The 14,069-nt window shown below is 45.3% G+C and overlaps 2 protein-coding genes across 5 annotated transcripts in view; one reads left to right on the top strand and one right to left on the bottom strand.

The window, feature by feature from the left end:
* LOC127396395 (aldo-keto reductase family 1 member B1-like) overlaps positions 1-10,756 on the bottom strand; it is a 48,090-nt gene extending 37,334 nt beyond the window's left edge. Inside the window, exons 1-10 of one of the 4 annotated variants that reach the window (XM_051644024.1) lie at positions 10,538-10,714; positions 10,015-10,182; positions 8,863-8,979; positions 7,449-7,526; positions 6,653-6,775; positions 6,096-6,202; positions 5,852-5,933; positions 5,231-5,314; positions 4,716-4,798; positions 3,807-4,276 (exon numbers count right to left, since the gene is read on the bottom strand). In XM_051644024.1, coding sequence (XP_051499984.1) covers positions 4,234-4,276; positions 4,716-4,798; positions 5,231-5,314; positions 5,852-5,933; positions 6,096-6,202; positions 6,653-6,775; positions 7,449-7,526; positions 8,863-8,979; positions 10,015-10,182; positions 10,538-10,603 — 951 coding nt within the window. In that variant the 5' untranslated portion in view covers positions 10,604-10,714 and the 3' untranslated portion in view covers positions 3,807-4,233. Of the gene's footprint in view, positions 1-3,806; positions 4,277-4,715; positions 4,799-5,230; positions 5,315-5,851; positions 5,934-6,095; positions 6,203-6,652; positions 6,776-7,448; positions 7,527-8,862; positions 8,980-10,014; positions 10,183-10,537 lie in introns of those variants that run through there. The other 3 variants (XM_051644027.1, XM_051644028.1, XM_051644026.1) reach the window with 3 other exon arrangements.
* Positions 11-14,069, top strand: part of BPGM (bisphosphoglycerate mutase) — a 37,708-nt gene continuing 23,649 nt past the window's right edge. Inside the window, exon 1 of the mRNA XM_051644034.1 lies at positions 11-623. The gene's annotated coding sequence lies outside the window, so the exon portion shown is untranslated. The remainder of the gene's footprint in view (positions 624-14,069) is intronic.

Raw genomic sequence — 14,069 nt, 5'->3', positions numbered from 1 at the left:
CCCCCGGCCGCCCCGGCACCGCCTCCTCCCGCCTCTGGGCCGTTCCCCAGGGCGGTGTTTCCCGGCAGGTGCCCTGGGCTGGGCTGCCGGGGCCGGCCGGACGCAGCCCCCGGTGGGCTCTGCCGGGCCCAGCCGGCCTCACCGACCTGCGCGGCTCGGGCCTTTCCCTGCTGCTCGGCTCTTGTGTGCCTGACACCTTAACAAGAGAAGGCATTTGCCTGAGCATCCTCCAGAAATAGGTAACAAACTCAAGGGACTAGGGGCCTTGCAGTTGGAAATTGACTTTGACCAGCTAGACTTGCCACCCAGCATGATGCGTGGGTCACAGAAGGGACTGACCAAAGGACAACTCGGAACGGCTCCCGGGAAGACCACCTGAAGACCCCACCTGAGGACCCTAAGGCGCATGGATAAGGAAGAAAAAAGCAAATATGACAATGAGTTCCAGGAAATCTGATGCACATCGGTCTGGTAGGACAACATAGGCCTTGCCTGTTGTCGCTTACAGCATGCGTGACTTTGAGAACCCTCCCTCGTGCATCCAGCGCTGCAATAGAATGCCTGCCTTCTTCTGAAGCTTAAGGACAAGCGTTAGAGGGTTCTTTCTGCAACCAAATTTTATGGTAACATGCGCGTGTGAGAGATGACAATAAAAAATGTTTCTATAAATATATGAGCCACAAAAGGAGGGGGTAAGGAGAACGTCCATCCTTTATTGGATTTGGAGGAGTGGGTGGAGGTAAGATAGTAACCAGGGATGAGGAAAAGGCTAAGGTACTTAATGCCTTCTTTGCTTCAGTTTTTAGTAGTTGGGCGGGGTTTCCAGTCCTCTGAGCTGAGGGATGAGAAGCAGAATAAAGCCCTCATAAGCCAAGAGGAGATGGTTAGTAAACTGCTACACAATTTAGACATACAAGTCTATGTGGTTGGATGGGATCAACCCAAGTGTCTTGAGGGAGCTGCTTCAAGTGCTCATCAAGCCACTTCGTATCACTTGTCAACAGTCCTGGATAACTGGGGAGGTCCCAGTTGACTGGAGGTTAGTAAATCTGATGTCTCTCTTCAAGACGGTCTGGAAGGAGGATGCAGGGAGCTACAGGCCTGTCAGTCTGACCTTGATGTTGGGGAAGGTTATGGAGTGGATCATCTTGATGGCCCATACAGAAAAACAAGTCAATCAGACCCAGCCAGTGTGGGTTTCTGAAAGGCAGGTCCTGCTTGATCAACTAGAGCTCCTTCTCTGACAAGGTGAGCAGCTTAGTAAATGAGGGAAAGGCTGTGGATGTTGTCTACCTCGACTTTAGTGGAGCCTATGACACCACTTTCCCAAAGCATTCTCCTGGAGAAACTGGCTGGTTGTGGCTTGGACAGGTGTACACTTGGCTGGGTAAAATGCTGGCTGGATGGCTGGGCCCAAAGAGTTTGGTGAATGGAGTTAAATCCACTTGGTGGCTGGTCACAAGTGGTGTTGCCCAGTAGCGGAGCCAGTTCTGTTTAATATCTTCATCAATGATCTGAACAAGGGGATCGAGTGCACCTTCAGTAAGTTTGCAGATGACACCAAGTTGAGTGGGAGTGTTGGTAGGATGGGCCTGAGGGTAGGATGGTTCTGCAGCGGGATCTGGACAGGCTGGATCTATGGGCCGGGGTTCAACAAGGCCAAGTGCCGGGTCCTGCACTTGGGTCACAACAACCCCATGCAACGCTACAGGCTGGGGGAAGAGTGGCTGGAAAGCTGCCCAGTTCAGAGTCTGCATAATGCTGCATTTCTCTCTGGGTGCCTTGCCCATAGCAGATGCCCAGGCTCTTTGCTTCATTTAACTGAAGGCAGACAAGGTAATTAGTTTCCTTGTTACCTGTCCTCCTGTTTTATGTCAGTGCCATCAGCTGTCCTCAGCAGGATGTGGTGTTTCAGTGCAATCATGCAACACTTTTACACCTCAGGGCTTTTCTTTCATCCTTTTGTGGGATTCCCTCCCCACAGACCTTCTCTGAGTGTGCTCAGCTTCTTGGGGGCTGGCTCATTGTCCAGAGAATACAGTCAAGAATGCCAAATGACACATTTTGCCTTGCCTATGATGTGTTTTCTCAAGAACCTAGAGAGCAGCTGAAGTGCCAGTATTCCCAAGGCACTCAAGCTGGTACTGCTGTGCTGACACTTTATTAGTGTAAGCCATGTCACATTCAGAAACAATCCATGGTGACTGGGTTTCAAGTTGTGGTGTAGGAACTGCCAGAATCAGTCAGATCTTGTATTGGGGTGTTAGCAAGGTGGCCTGGTGCTATTAGAGATCCATTCTCTGCAGGTCTGGAGAACCTTGCAAAGCCTGGCTTTTTGGCCAGTAAGGTGGGATCTCTTATGAGAAGACTCCACAATGTTTGTTCTCTTTCTTCTGAGCCTGTCTTTTTGAGGAGAGGTTTCAAATCCTTGTGTTCCTGTGGCAAGGAGCTGGGTAGGGTTTGTGGTGACAGAGAATGAGACTCAGTGGAGAGCACAACTGATAAATGCAGTTTGCCTCTCATTTACTTCTGAGATTTTTGTGTTGCTTCCTCTGCAATTGCATTGCTGTTTGTTCTTGTTCTGAGAATTTCCCCAGACCGTGCCAAAACACAGGAGCTGTCGGTTGTTTCCCTATCCTGAAGACATGGTGAGGCCTTTGGGAAAGAAGTATACTCAGGGTGTTTATCTTGTTAAACGGTGTACATCAATTCAACTTCCAGATGCCTTTTGAGGCAGGAGTGCAGACAGGAGGACAGAGGTTTAATCCAGTTCTAAGGCCTTGTCATCTTTCTTGCACTGAGTTCACATCAAGCTAGGATCATAATCTGAGGTCCCACCACCACCTCTGTCTGTGTTTCCACAAGGGTCTGGTTGAAGACATCAGCCTTTGATAATTTTGGTATCTGGCTCTTAATCTGATGATCTGGCAAAACTGTGTATTTAAATTCTACTCTTGAAATGAATCTCAGTCTCTGTGGCAGATCCAGGCCAATCTGCCAGCCCTAAGCAGGCAGCTCCTGTCTGCACATCCCTGACACCTAGGCCTGATTCAGCAAGATGATACAGCCAAACGCCTCTGTTGCCTCCTTACTGTCGGTAGGTTGTTGTCTATGCTCTGGGGAGAGAGGAGAGACTCTTCAAGAGAGTGTAGGAGAGCCCTTTGGCATGGGTCGCATGGGGCAGTAAGTGGTGTCCTTGGCCAAGGAATTTCTGGATTAATTTGTGTGACTGCCACGATGATGGCTTTGCAGTGAGCTGGAGCAAGTGTTTGAACAGGAGGTTTCCAGGGGAAAGGTGAAGGGTGGTAGAACTTCCCTAAATCTTTGCAACACTAAATATTGTACCTTTGCTAGGTTCAAGAACGAGGTGTATTTTCTCCGAGGATGGATGTCTCATCTCTGCCTGGAGATCGCTGAGGTCTTCATGAGCTGCTTCCTACAGGAAGCTGGGAAACAGGGAAGCACGTGGTCTTGGGCTCTATCTTTGTGAATTGAAAGTGGAAATTTTGGAGAGGAAGTCCTAAGGTGCCGGTGGTTTGGGCTCAGCGAGGAGGGGCAGACACCCGGGGTGCGTGGCATGTGAAATGCCCCCCGGCACCGCGGGGGCCGTGGCTGAATTTCGGGGGCTGGTAGCTGGTGGGGAGGGAGCAACGCGGGTCTCCTCTGAGGACTGTCTGCCCTCTGGTGCCCGCAGGGGAAAGTGCCGAGTGGCTTCGTTGTCCTGGGGAGGATCCGCGTCCCCGAAGTGCAGGTGACTGCAGCCGACCTCTCTTTTTCTTACTAGATGGAAAACTTTCAGCCAATAATGCTTTTAATATTAAAATTAATTTTATTTCAAATATGAGGCACTTCTGGTGAAATAGCGGATGCAGGGGGTTTGTTTTGGTTTGCAAACATCTGGTTTTTGCTGACACAGAACTGAAGGCAAGCACTGAATGGTGGTACCAAACACTCCCTGTTTTCTGCTTAGCAGATCTGCCTAGGCTCTTCAGTAGTAATCCTCTCTTTTGATAAGCAACAAACTATTACATTCCACATATTGCTCTGTAGAAAATATTCTTTCCTTCTTCCAAAAAAAGAACTCAAGCAAATTTCATGGGGTAAATATCCTGTGTCTTCGCTGGCAGCAGTAGGGAAGATGCAGTAAGAAAAGCAAATAGAGAGACAGCTCAGAGTGAGAGCAGAGGCACATGAGGCACTAGAGGTCTAGTGGAGGCCATGCTACAAGCATCTTCAGTATTCTGCATTGAAAGGGTAGTCCTTGTGACTTTTGGACCTGAAGGAAATCAAAGAGGGAATGTTATTTTCATGGTTGAAGTAAGCATTAAATAGAGTTGTATTGTGTGCATGGAGAAGCCACCAAGGGAAGATGCGCATCATGTAACTACAGGAAGAATTTGTGGAGATATGTGCACTAATTTCTCTAATCAGACAAAGATTAAATGAAGATTAAGAACCCATTTTTTTTTTGTAAATGAAGCTGCAGTTTCCTCAAAACTGAATTAAAAATGAAAAAGTAGTTTTATTTTGTTTTAAAAATGAAAATATTAAACCTACTCCTGAAAAAGTATTTTTGGAGCAAGCCAGTTGGAATCGGAGTTGGCATGATTTTTAATTAAACTGAATTTCATGCTACCTAGTAGCTATGACACAAAATTTATTGTAAAGAATACTCAAAATGTACGAGTTGGAAGGAAACAAGCAATGTCACTTACATGACCATTTGACAGAACCTCCAGTTTCTGTTAAAGCTGAGAATGGTTGCCATCTCCTCTTTAGTCAATTCGAAGTCAAACACCTAACAAGAGAAACAGCTGGAAATCACCTATTTGAAAAATCCAACAGTGTGAAGAAAGACAAAATCAGAGAGCAGGTCCACACTGGAGGGTCCATGTTCAGTCATGGACCACTGAATTAACAGATGGAGGAGCAACTAGTTTTCTGGACAAAAGAAATATTTTCTTGCTTGTTCTGGACAAGAACTTTCTGGCATGTTACTGTGTGCAGGACCCAAGCAAGCTGTGCCTGCTGAGTCATCTACAAATCACAGAATGGGAAGCTTCATGTAAGACCTGTTTATCTACTTAGCAGCGTGCAGGTAAGCATAAAGAAAAGAAAAGCCCAGTCCTCTTGCCTGAGGAGGAAAGGTGAGAAAGGATCACTGCTTGCTCTGCGAGGAGAAGCCAGGCTGTCTGTGAGGGCAGCACCCAGCTCACTTGTAAACACTCACCTTGCAGTTCTCCACAATGCGCTGTGGAGTGACAGACTTGGGAATCACAATCACATTTCTCTGGATCTGGAAGCGAATGAGAACCTGCAGGAGCAGAGCACTGAGTCAGAGAGAGGATGGCTCCTGCTCTGAAGAAAGCAGAGCCTGTGCTAGCAGCTGTTTGTCATCAAGTGAATATTTCAGTAGAACTAGACCCTTTCTGAGGAGCTACAGATCAAGTCATTCATGTCCCTGTGGCCTAGGTAACTCTTCCTGAATGGCAAAGAGGGAAGTGGTGGAGGCCCACATGGAAGGCCTCCTTTCCCATTCAGTTTGGAGAGAGGCAATTCTTTTTCTGTCCTCCTGGACTTCCACAGTCTATGCAAGGCTTTCATTCTCTGCAAGAGGACTAGAGAGGGGAAATGACATCAGAAGATGGGTCAAGAATCTTTTTGACAGACAAATAGGTAATAGTAGCATCTCTTGTGGGCCATATAATAAAAAAAATCTGCATTGTTAGGGAAAAATCAAAGCAGTGCCACAATTCATGAGGAATGGATGGAGGTTCTACTAGTCCTCAGCATTTTTGTCCTTAATGGCTGTGTTACAAGAAGGGGTACCCACTATCTGGCACCTCTGTACCTGTGCTGGAGTTTTGTTGTGCTTGGCTGCAATCTCTTTGATCTTGGGGTCATCCAGAAGGGAAGGATCCTCTGTCTTAGCCCTACATGGAGGAAAGAAGATCAGTGGCAAGAATCCTCCACAAAAAGTTCCATCTTAGCAACAAAAATCTGTATTTAGAGAAATGATTGATAGTGCACTTGTAACCTCCATGTCACAAGCATAATCCATGCCAGCTCCCCAACAAATTGCAAAGCAATCTTACCATGGCCTGTCAGGAGAGCCAAGGGGACTGAATGCTGTCACAGAAATCCCTTTGGATTGACAGTACTTGATCAGCTTCTCCTGTCTGAGGTATGGATGACATTCGATCTGCCAAGACAAAGGCACTTAGACTGATAGTGGCAGAGTTGTTGTAACAGTGCTGTGCATGGATTATCTCCTAATGCAATTAGAGGCTCTTTTCTCTTAATTTACCAGTGGCCTGTGTGATAGCATGCATCCTTAATATTGAAGACACCTATTTTTATACAAAATGCTTATACAGTTTTTGCTGTGGGGGTTTCCCAACACTCATCTCTGGGTCCTTTATTCTTCCAGAAAGAATGATTCCAGGGAAATATTCCAACATTTATAAACAGTAGTTCAACAAGATGAGACAAAAAAGGAAGTATCTGAGAGCCTTGTGTATTCAGAAGTACCCACAGAGTGGGATTTATAGTACATGCATTGTCTGCTTTGTTCTCCCTTTTTCCATCTCATTTGTAATCAGGTCTTCATAATGCCTGGAAACTGTACACTTACAGTGACTCAGCAGCTTACCTGGAGATTTGCAGGCTTGTACTTCAGTCCTGGTTTGTTTAGGAGTCTTTCAATCTGGTCATGGTTAAAGTTGGAGATTCCAATGGCTTTTACCAGACCAGCATCCACCAGCTCTTCCATGGCCTAAGATAAAGAGGAGCAGATTTGTCATCCAGTATGCAAGACAGGTTATGAAGAAGATGTTCTTCTTGAACAAGGCTTGTTTCCTGTTATAAGCAGCACAGAATAACTACTTAGAGTTGGAAAGTCCTCAGGGGGAAAACCAGATACTGGTACACTAATGCCACCTTGCCCAAGTCCAAATTCTAATTCCCTGATTTTGTGGAAATCCACACCATGTGGCATGAGGATAAAAATGATGGCTCTTAGTAATCCACTGTTGTCCAAGGACTGGAAGGCTGTGCCCCATGCTCTAGGCAAGATCTCAAACTAAAATGTCTTTATTTCTGTAAAACTAATTTGAGCAATTCAAGAAGGGCACCAGAACTGTGGTGAAGACAATGGTACAGTTGTTATGGTCAAGCAGTGAACTTTTTCTAACCTCAGTCTGGTCTGTAGCTCCACTGAAAATGAATGTGCAACTCACTCTGGGTCGCTCAAGGCACTCAGAGAATAAGGATAACTAGGTAATGACTTAACATGCACATTATGAAAAACTACTTTGTACTGCTTTATCTTCCTTCTAACTAATATTGCAAGCACGAGAGAACAGTTCTGATACTGCTGAAGGTAATGAAACTGTGGAAGAGATTGATGAGGACAGAGGACATATCTCTTCTGCTGTGGATGAACTTACCTCCCATGTCTGCAGAATATCAGTATTGCTAGGTATAGCCATGCCTTTGTCATCTTTGGGATACAGGTCGTCTCCTGCCTGTCAGTGAGAGAGAAAATGCTTGAAATAACCTCTGTTAAGATGCTAACTATGTAAAAGAACCAAACAGGAATGTAAGAAGCTAAAGCTAATAGTGCATGAAAAACGCTCAAGTAATTATCCTAATAACTTAATTACTTCTTCAGTAATTTCTTTTTCTTAGTTCATGTAGAATGATGGCATTTTTTTGCCACCTACTATCCCAATAAAGACAGGTGTTTCTACTGGACCCATTGAAGTGATGATACACATAATGCAAGCTGGGAAGTGTAGGAAAATGTCAGGAAAATGTCCCGGCGTCCTACATGAGTTCACTTCATATATTATTCTGTTATCCATGTTTAGGAATAACAACTTCTTTAATTATTTTAAATAGGCATATGGAGGATTGGCTTTGGTCCTGCAAATGTACTCATTTATACTGGGGTACATCTGCTGAAAATGGTACTGCAGACAGATTTCCTTTGGGGAGGGTAGCTGTTTAGGTTGCTGTATTAGGGAAATTAGAAAAGCCTGTAGCTAGACAGTATGGCCAAAATGTTTTGAATGTTTGGAATTTTCTAGATGCCACAATATTAGGCAGTTTCACTTGACAACCTTGTCCACACAAAGCTAACTAAACCAATGTTTAAAGAATGAAATGAAGTTGAGCTCAAAAGGATTAGGTAGAATAGAGATTTTAATCTGGGCGTAGCAGAAAGGAAAAGCTAAGGGTATAGGTATATATATATATATATATACAAACTGACATAAATCCTTTGAAGTACATGTAGTCTGCACAAGTTGGGTGCTGAAAAGCCTCATCTTTTGAAATCCAAGGTCTGTGGAGCAACACTAAGGCTCACACAGGCAAAATCAGCTCAATCTGGACTGTATGAAAGACTTTGTGAGTAAAGAGAGAAATGGAAAATAGAAGCATTTTCTTTTGCTCTGGGATTCTGTAACATGCAGAGGAAAGAGTCTGTCAGGCAGCAAAGTACAGCCCTCCTTCCTGCAAGGGGTAATTTTCACATGAGCATGCTTTGGACTTGTAAAAGAAAGGGAGAGTGGCATAATCTATGCTAGTACCTGTTAGGCCTGATCTTTGCTCTAGGTCTGCATCTCCTGCTATCCAAAGGGCAGAGGACGCTGTACAAGCAGCAGTCTCAGGGCAGAGATCAAGAGCCCAGCTCACGTGGCCACCATAAAGCTGAATGAGCAGCACCAGAGCAGTGCTGGTAGACACAGCGGACACGTGCTCTTTCTGGACTAGAGCAGCAGTAATGCTGTGAGCCTTACTGGCAGTTCTGAGGAGGTGTCACAGGAGGAAAAGCCAAGGGCATTGCTGTTACTGTACCTTGAACCCAATAGGCCAGTGGATGAGATAGAGATCCAGGTAATCCAGTTTCAGGTCTGCAAGAGTCTTCTGGCAGGCTCCCTTCACCAGAGGCTTTTCATGAAATGTGCTCCACAGCTAGAGACAAAAAGCCAAGGCACATGGTGACCCCTGGGGTTAAAGCTCTTGGACCCCTTCTGTTCAGGAGCATCCTGGTCCCCTTTGGAAAGGAATGTGGAATTAGGCCATCCTAGTGCTCTTCAGATGGGGATTGCTCTATAACGGGAATGGCCTGTGACACAGAATTCAGTATTTGGGCTGGTAGCATACATGATCATATAGATCTGTAGTAAAAACTCCTATTGCAAGGTTAGATTTGCGTAGAAGGGGATTGGTTAACTCAAGAAAGCTTTCTGTCAGATGTGACCATTTGTACATATCCTGCAAAAAATTTAGCAGGCAAAGCTGTGAAAATACCAAAAAGCCATAAAGAAATGGCTGGCACCAACCTTTACCAAGTTAAAAAGTAACCTCAGAGTCCAGTGAAATAGCCCATTTTCCTTAGCAAGCAGGAGAACAAGAACCCAGCAACCACACCTTTCTCAGGACACATGCTGAGCAGACTACACTGTGCCAAGGTGTCCAGAGCCTCATCTTCCTCACACGGCAGAAGCACCCCTTGGGCAGGACTGTGAGCCCACCTGCTGGAACAAGCACTGGCCACTGCTGAGCTCATCTCCTCTGCTGTGCTTCAGCAGCCAGTGAGGTGCTGTCACCAAGGAGGTTCTGCCTCTGTATCACTCCTTTACACCGTGTGATCTCAGAGCTCTACCTTGCTTGTTGCTACTTGTTCCACTCTACATTTTCCTGCTTCCTTTCTCCTGCACCAGCTGGTCTGCAGATGGCCTCTCCTGATCCATCCCCCAGCACTTCTAGGTCTACTCAGCACAGTGCCAGACCACAGCAGGGTGCAGACAATGGTGTATCCTTCCTAATACTCCGTACAGAACAAGGTGAAGCACTAAGTGTGAGGAATGAGTTGAGTGATGTAGTGAATTGCTTTATCCTACAGCATAAAGTTTGTCTTGAGTACTTAAGCCTCCTGCTATGAAAATACTATAGGCAAAGCTTTCTCCCAGCCTTGCTCCAGCTGGAAGATCACTAGATCTTTACCTTACTGACGATGAAGAGATCCTCTCGTTTCACAACACCTTCCTTGATTTTCTGCTGGATCCCCTCCCCAACCTCATTCTCATTCCGGTACACGTAGGCACAGTCAAAGTGCCGGTACCCAGCATCGATGGCAGCCATCACTGCAGCTGTTACTTTCCCTGGTGGGGACTGAAAATAATGCATACAACTTAAAGAATTGCAAATCAGTATGTTAAATTCCTGTATCCTAGCAAAATAAAATAGGAAAGCCACCTTACTGAGAGCAACTCCCCTGCCCCAGGTTGTTTTGTTTTGTTTTTGCTTTGTAAAAGCTTTGTTCCTTGCAGTCATAAACATGGTCTCCAGTGTTTGAAACCAGTCTCAAACTATTTATCCATAGCCCCGCTCCCAGGGAGGACTCAGCCCAACAGCTCTGCAGAGCGGTGCCCCAAGCACCAGGATAGTTCTCCAGAGGTGGACCAGGGGGACAGAGTTTTGTGCCAGGGAGCTCTGCAATACTGGTGCTTTTCCCTGAAGCTGTTACCTTCCAGGTGCCCAGCCCCAAGATGGGCATCTTGGCTGTGGTGTTCAGCTGCACGTAGGTCGCCATGGCTCTGCACCCCGTCTGGGTAGCCCCACTGCAGCTGCTTCTCGCCCGGCTGGTTCAATAATAGTGACTGGTTGCTGGCCAGGGCAGGGAAGGTGGAATGGTGCTGGTGCTCTGGGTCCTCCCATATCCAGCAAACAAAGGTGTGGCTTTTTATCTGTAGACTCACACAGTTTAAAGTGAAAGCTGTCATAAATTAGAAATCGTGGATGTGATCAGCCACCTGGGGCGTGCAGCAGTGTGCCCTGTGGACCTCCCCTACTGGTGAAGATCCTTATCAAGAGATTAGGGCTGAGAGTGGATGCACCCCAATCCAGTTTGTGTTTGTGTGGGGTTCAGCTTCTGCAATGCCCTTTCCCCTGTGCCTTTTGTGCATATCTCCCTTGTGATATGAGCTGGGGTGTTGCAACACCCTGTTGGAGTTCACCTCATTGGTTACCCAGTGGAGAGCCTGATTCATTCAGTGGCTCTTTGGCCCTCAAGTTATTGATAAAGCCAATGAGTGTCCAAAAGTGAGTCGATAAATAGGAGTCCTGGGGTAGGGCGTGGGACAGAGATCTCTCTCTGCTGATGGTGCTGCTCCCTTGCTGCTGGCTGTGTGGTAATGGGCTGAGGAAGGGCTGAGCCCTTTGGCTGGAGCAGCGTGTCCCCAGGATAGGGATGGTGTCCTGGCCTGGTCTCCCATGGACAGAGCCTTGTCACCCTGTGTACTGGTGAAATGAGACAGTTAGAGAAACTTTGGTGAGAGTTTACAGAGGAAGAAGTAGTTCCTTTTTACCCCCACATGCAAAAGTGGTGGTATCTGTACTTCACAGGCTCGGAAGTGAGGCACAGGGGAGAACAGGGAAGTTCATATGTCATGTGTGGCAAAAGAGAGAAGTAAAATTAAGTCTCCATTTTTTCTTCATCCTAACAGGACCATTCCTCTGATAAAATTCCATAGTTGCCTGTTTTTTTCTTTGCACTTTTACTTCCCCTTTGTTTTATTAGTATAGGCAACAGGGATATGGAACAGGCATATCTCTATGGCTTTTTTTTTAGTGACCAGTGCTTTCATAATGGAGAGTTTCATAATACAGAGAGAGATGTGAGTGTAGAAGAGAAAAGGTGTCCTGTAGCTACATGGTCATCCAGGATGTCTTATATATATAATTATTTTCATAAACTAATAGATCCTTTTGCACAGAAACAGAAGAGGATCTAGGTAATGGATGGGAAGGTGTATTTTAATGTTTGCACACACGGGGGCAGAGTTCACCTTGTGTATGACTGCTGCTTTTGAATTTCTTAAATAATTTCTCAGGAGATTGAATTGCATATTGCATTCTTTAGATTTAGTAATATTGAGAAGGTGGAAATCTCTATTCCTCTGTCTCTTTTCCTAAAAAGGTTAAGAAGAAAAAAAATTGAAGGGGGCTTACACTTGTAATAAATAAAAAGGCTTGAAAATTTTTCTGGTAGGTACTCAAAAGATATGATCTGAGTTTTGAAGAGTAATTTAGCAATTATCAGCAACAGACTGACTTTCTGAATTGTCTGATCGTTAAATTAAAGGATTTAGTGCAGCCTGGTCTAGTGTGAGGTGTCCCTGCTCATAGTCGGGAGGTTGGAACCTGATGATCTTTATGGTCCCTTCCAACCTTAACCATTCTATGATTCTATAAAGGCACACAAAAGACTCTTACACTGCAATGTATGACTGCTTTTCCTGCCTCGACTCACTGCTTTCTCTCAAAGATGTTCCAAAACTTGCACTCTTAAGCATTGTTATGCTTGAGGGGAGAATCAAGCTTCTTTTCTCCCTCCTGTTAGTCAGGCACTTACAACAAGTTTTACATCCCAAGGGAAACAGAAAGACCATATAAAAATTAGCATGGTTGGATTTACTATGGCTGACTGGTAGCACTGTAATGTATTCAGCACCTCCAGGTTGTCTCTGACCCCAGCAGTCAATGGGGGACTGTGGGCTGTCTACAGCTCTTCAGAAGCAGTGTGTGCTGTATTGAGTTGGGTAAACTACATATTTTCATCCAGAGGCTATTACCACTGGGAGATTTGCATTTGATTCAGCACCATAGGAGCAAGCCTTTTGTAAAATGTCTGCCAACAGTGTCAGCTGTCTCTTTGTTTAGCCAGTCTAATACCAAACTCTGACTAACCTATTTTGTATATTGACCCTCGTGTCCTCAGAATGGCTGGACATTACGATACCAACACCATGTATGTTTTCCAGTGCTTCGTCACCAGGCATATCCTCTGTTCTGCCCCTGCAGTTCACAATGCAGGTGTGGTGGTAGCTCGGGCACAATGGAAGAGATAAAATTCCTCAGGATCTGCATCCCAGGCTTGGCCTGAGATGCTGGCATCTGGAGGAGGGAAGTTAATGACAAAGAGTAAGAGCTGACCTTTTCCCAAGCACTTTCCCTGCTGGTTTACGGTACAGAGTAGTGTAAACCAGAAGGCTCGAGCTGATTTGACAGGGTCTGGAATATCATGCCAGGCTAAGAAAGCAGAGCTGCTAAAAATGGTTTATGACCTTTTTTATGCTTTTGCTCAATCACTTTGTGTCACCCTGTGAGAAGGGTGGACTTCCCAGAAGAAGTTCTGACATTTCTACAACATTGGACACCCAAGAAGTCTCAAGCGATATATTTTGGTTCCCTAGGAAACCCCAGCCAGTCTGCCTTGGAGGCTGTAGTAACTATTACTATTACAAATAGAGGAAACAGGGGAGTCTGTAGAACATCAGCTTGAAAATACCCTGAAGAGGAACCTTTTAACTTAGCAGAACTGCAGGAAGTTACAGTTTTGAGAGCTAAATCAAACAGAGTGGCTTGGTGAGAAGAAGTGTAACTTGCCAACAAGTGGGTACCTGAGGGTAAATAAGACAGGAAGAGATCGTTAATAAAATTGTCAGGCAGTGGGGAACAGACCCCTGGAGGCAGTGGAGGAGGTGTTGATAGCAGGCAAGGGCAAAACAAGGCATGCTCATGGTATTCCTGAAGTATAATATGTTACATTTTCTTTTGTCTCTTGTCTACATGAAAATCTTGCGCTGATTCATTATGTTGATGCAAATGCCTTTTTTGGACATGTATCAGTTGAACTATGTTTTATATTGATTTAGCTTAAATCCATTCCTTACCATGTCAGTTAAAACAGTGGAAAGCACTCTTCAGCAAAATAACACCTATCCTCCCAAAGACCTAATATTAATTTTGCAGGATCAGGTTTTTTACTGGTTTAATTAAACTGCCACTTCCTTGCACTGGTTGCTGTGGCAGCAGAAGCATGTCAGAGTATTTTCTGTGTTTTCTTGGACTTGTAAAAAGAAACCTTCTGATTATAGACTGGAGAGGTGGATTAATGTGGGACTGGCAAATACTTTGCTTGATTTTCTCTAGGTCAAGCCCTATGAAAAGAGCAGCTGCCAAAGTACCAACAAAGACTATACCTTTTCAGTTGTTTA

Source organism: Apus apus, chromosome 1 (assembly GCF_020740795.1).
Source record: "Apus apus isolate bApuApu2 chromosome 1, bApuApu2.pri.cur, whole genome shotgun sequence".
Lineage (NCBI taxonomy): Eukaryota > Metazoa > Chordata > Aves > Apodiformes > Apodidae > Apus > Apus apus.
This window is presented reverse-complemented; position numbering and strand designations above follow the sequence as displayed.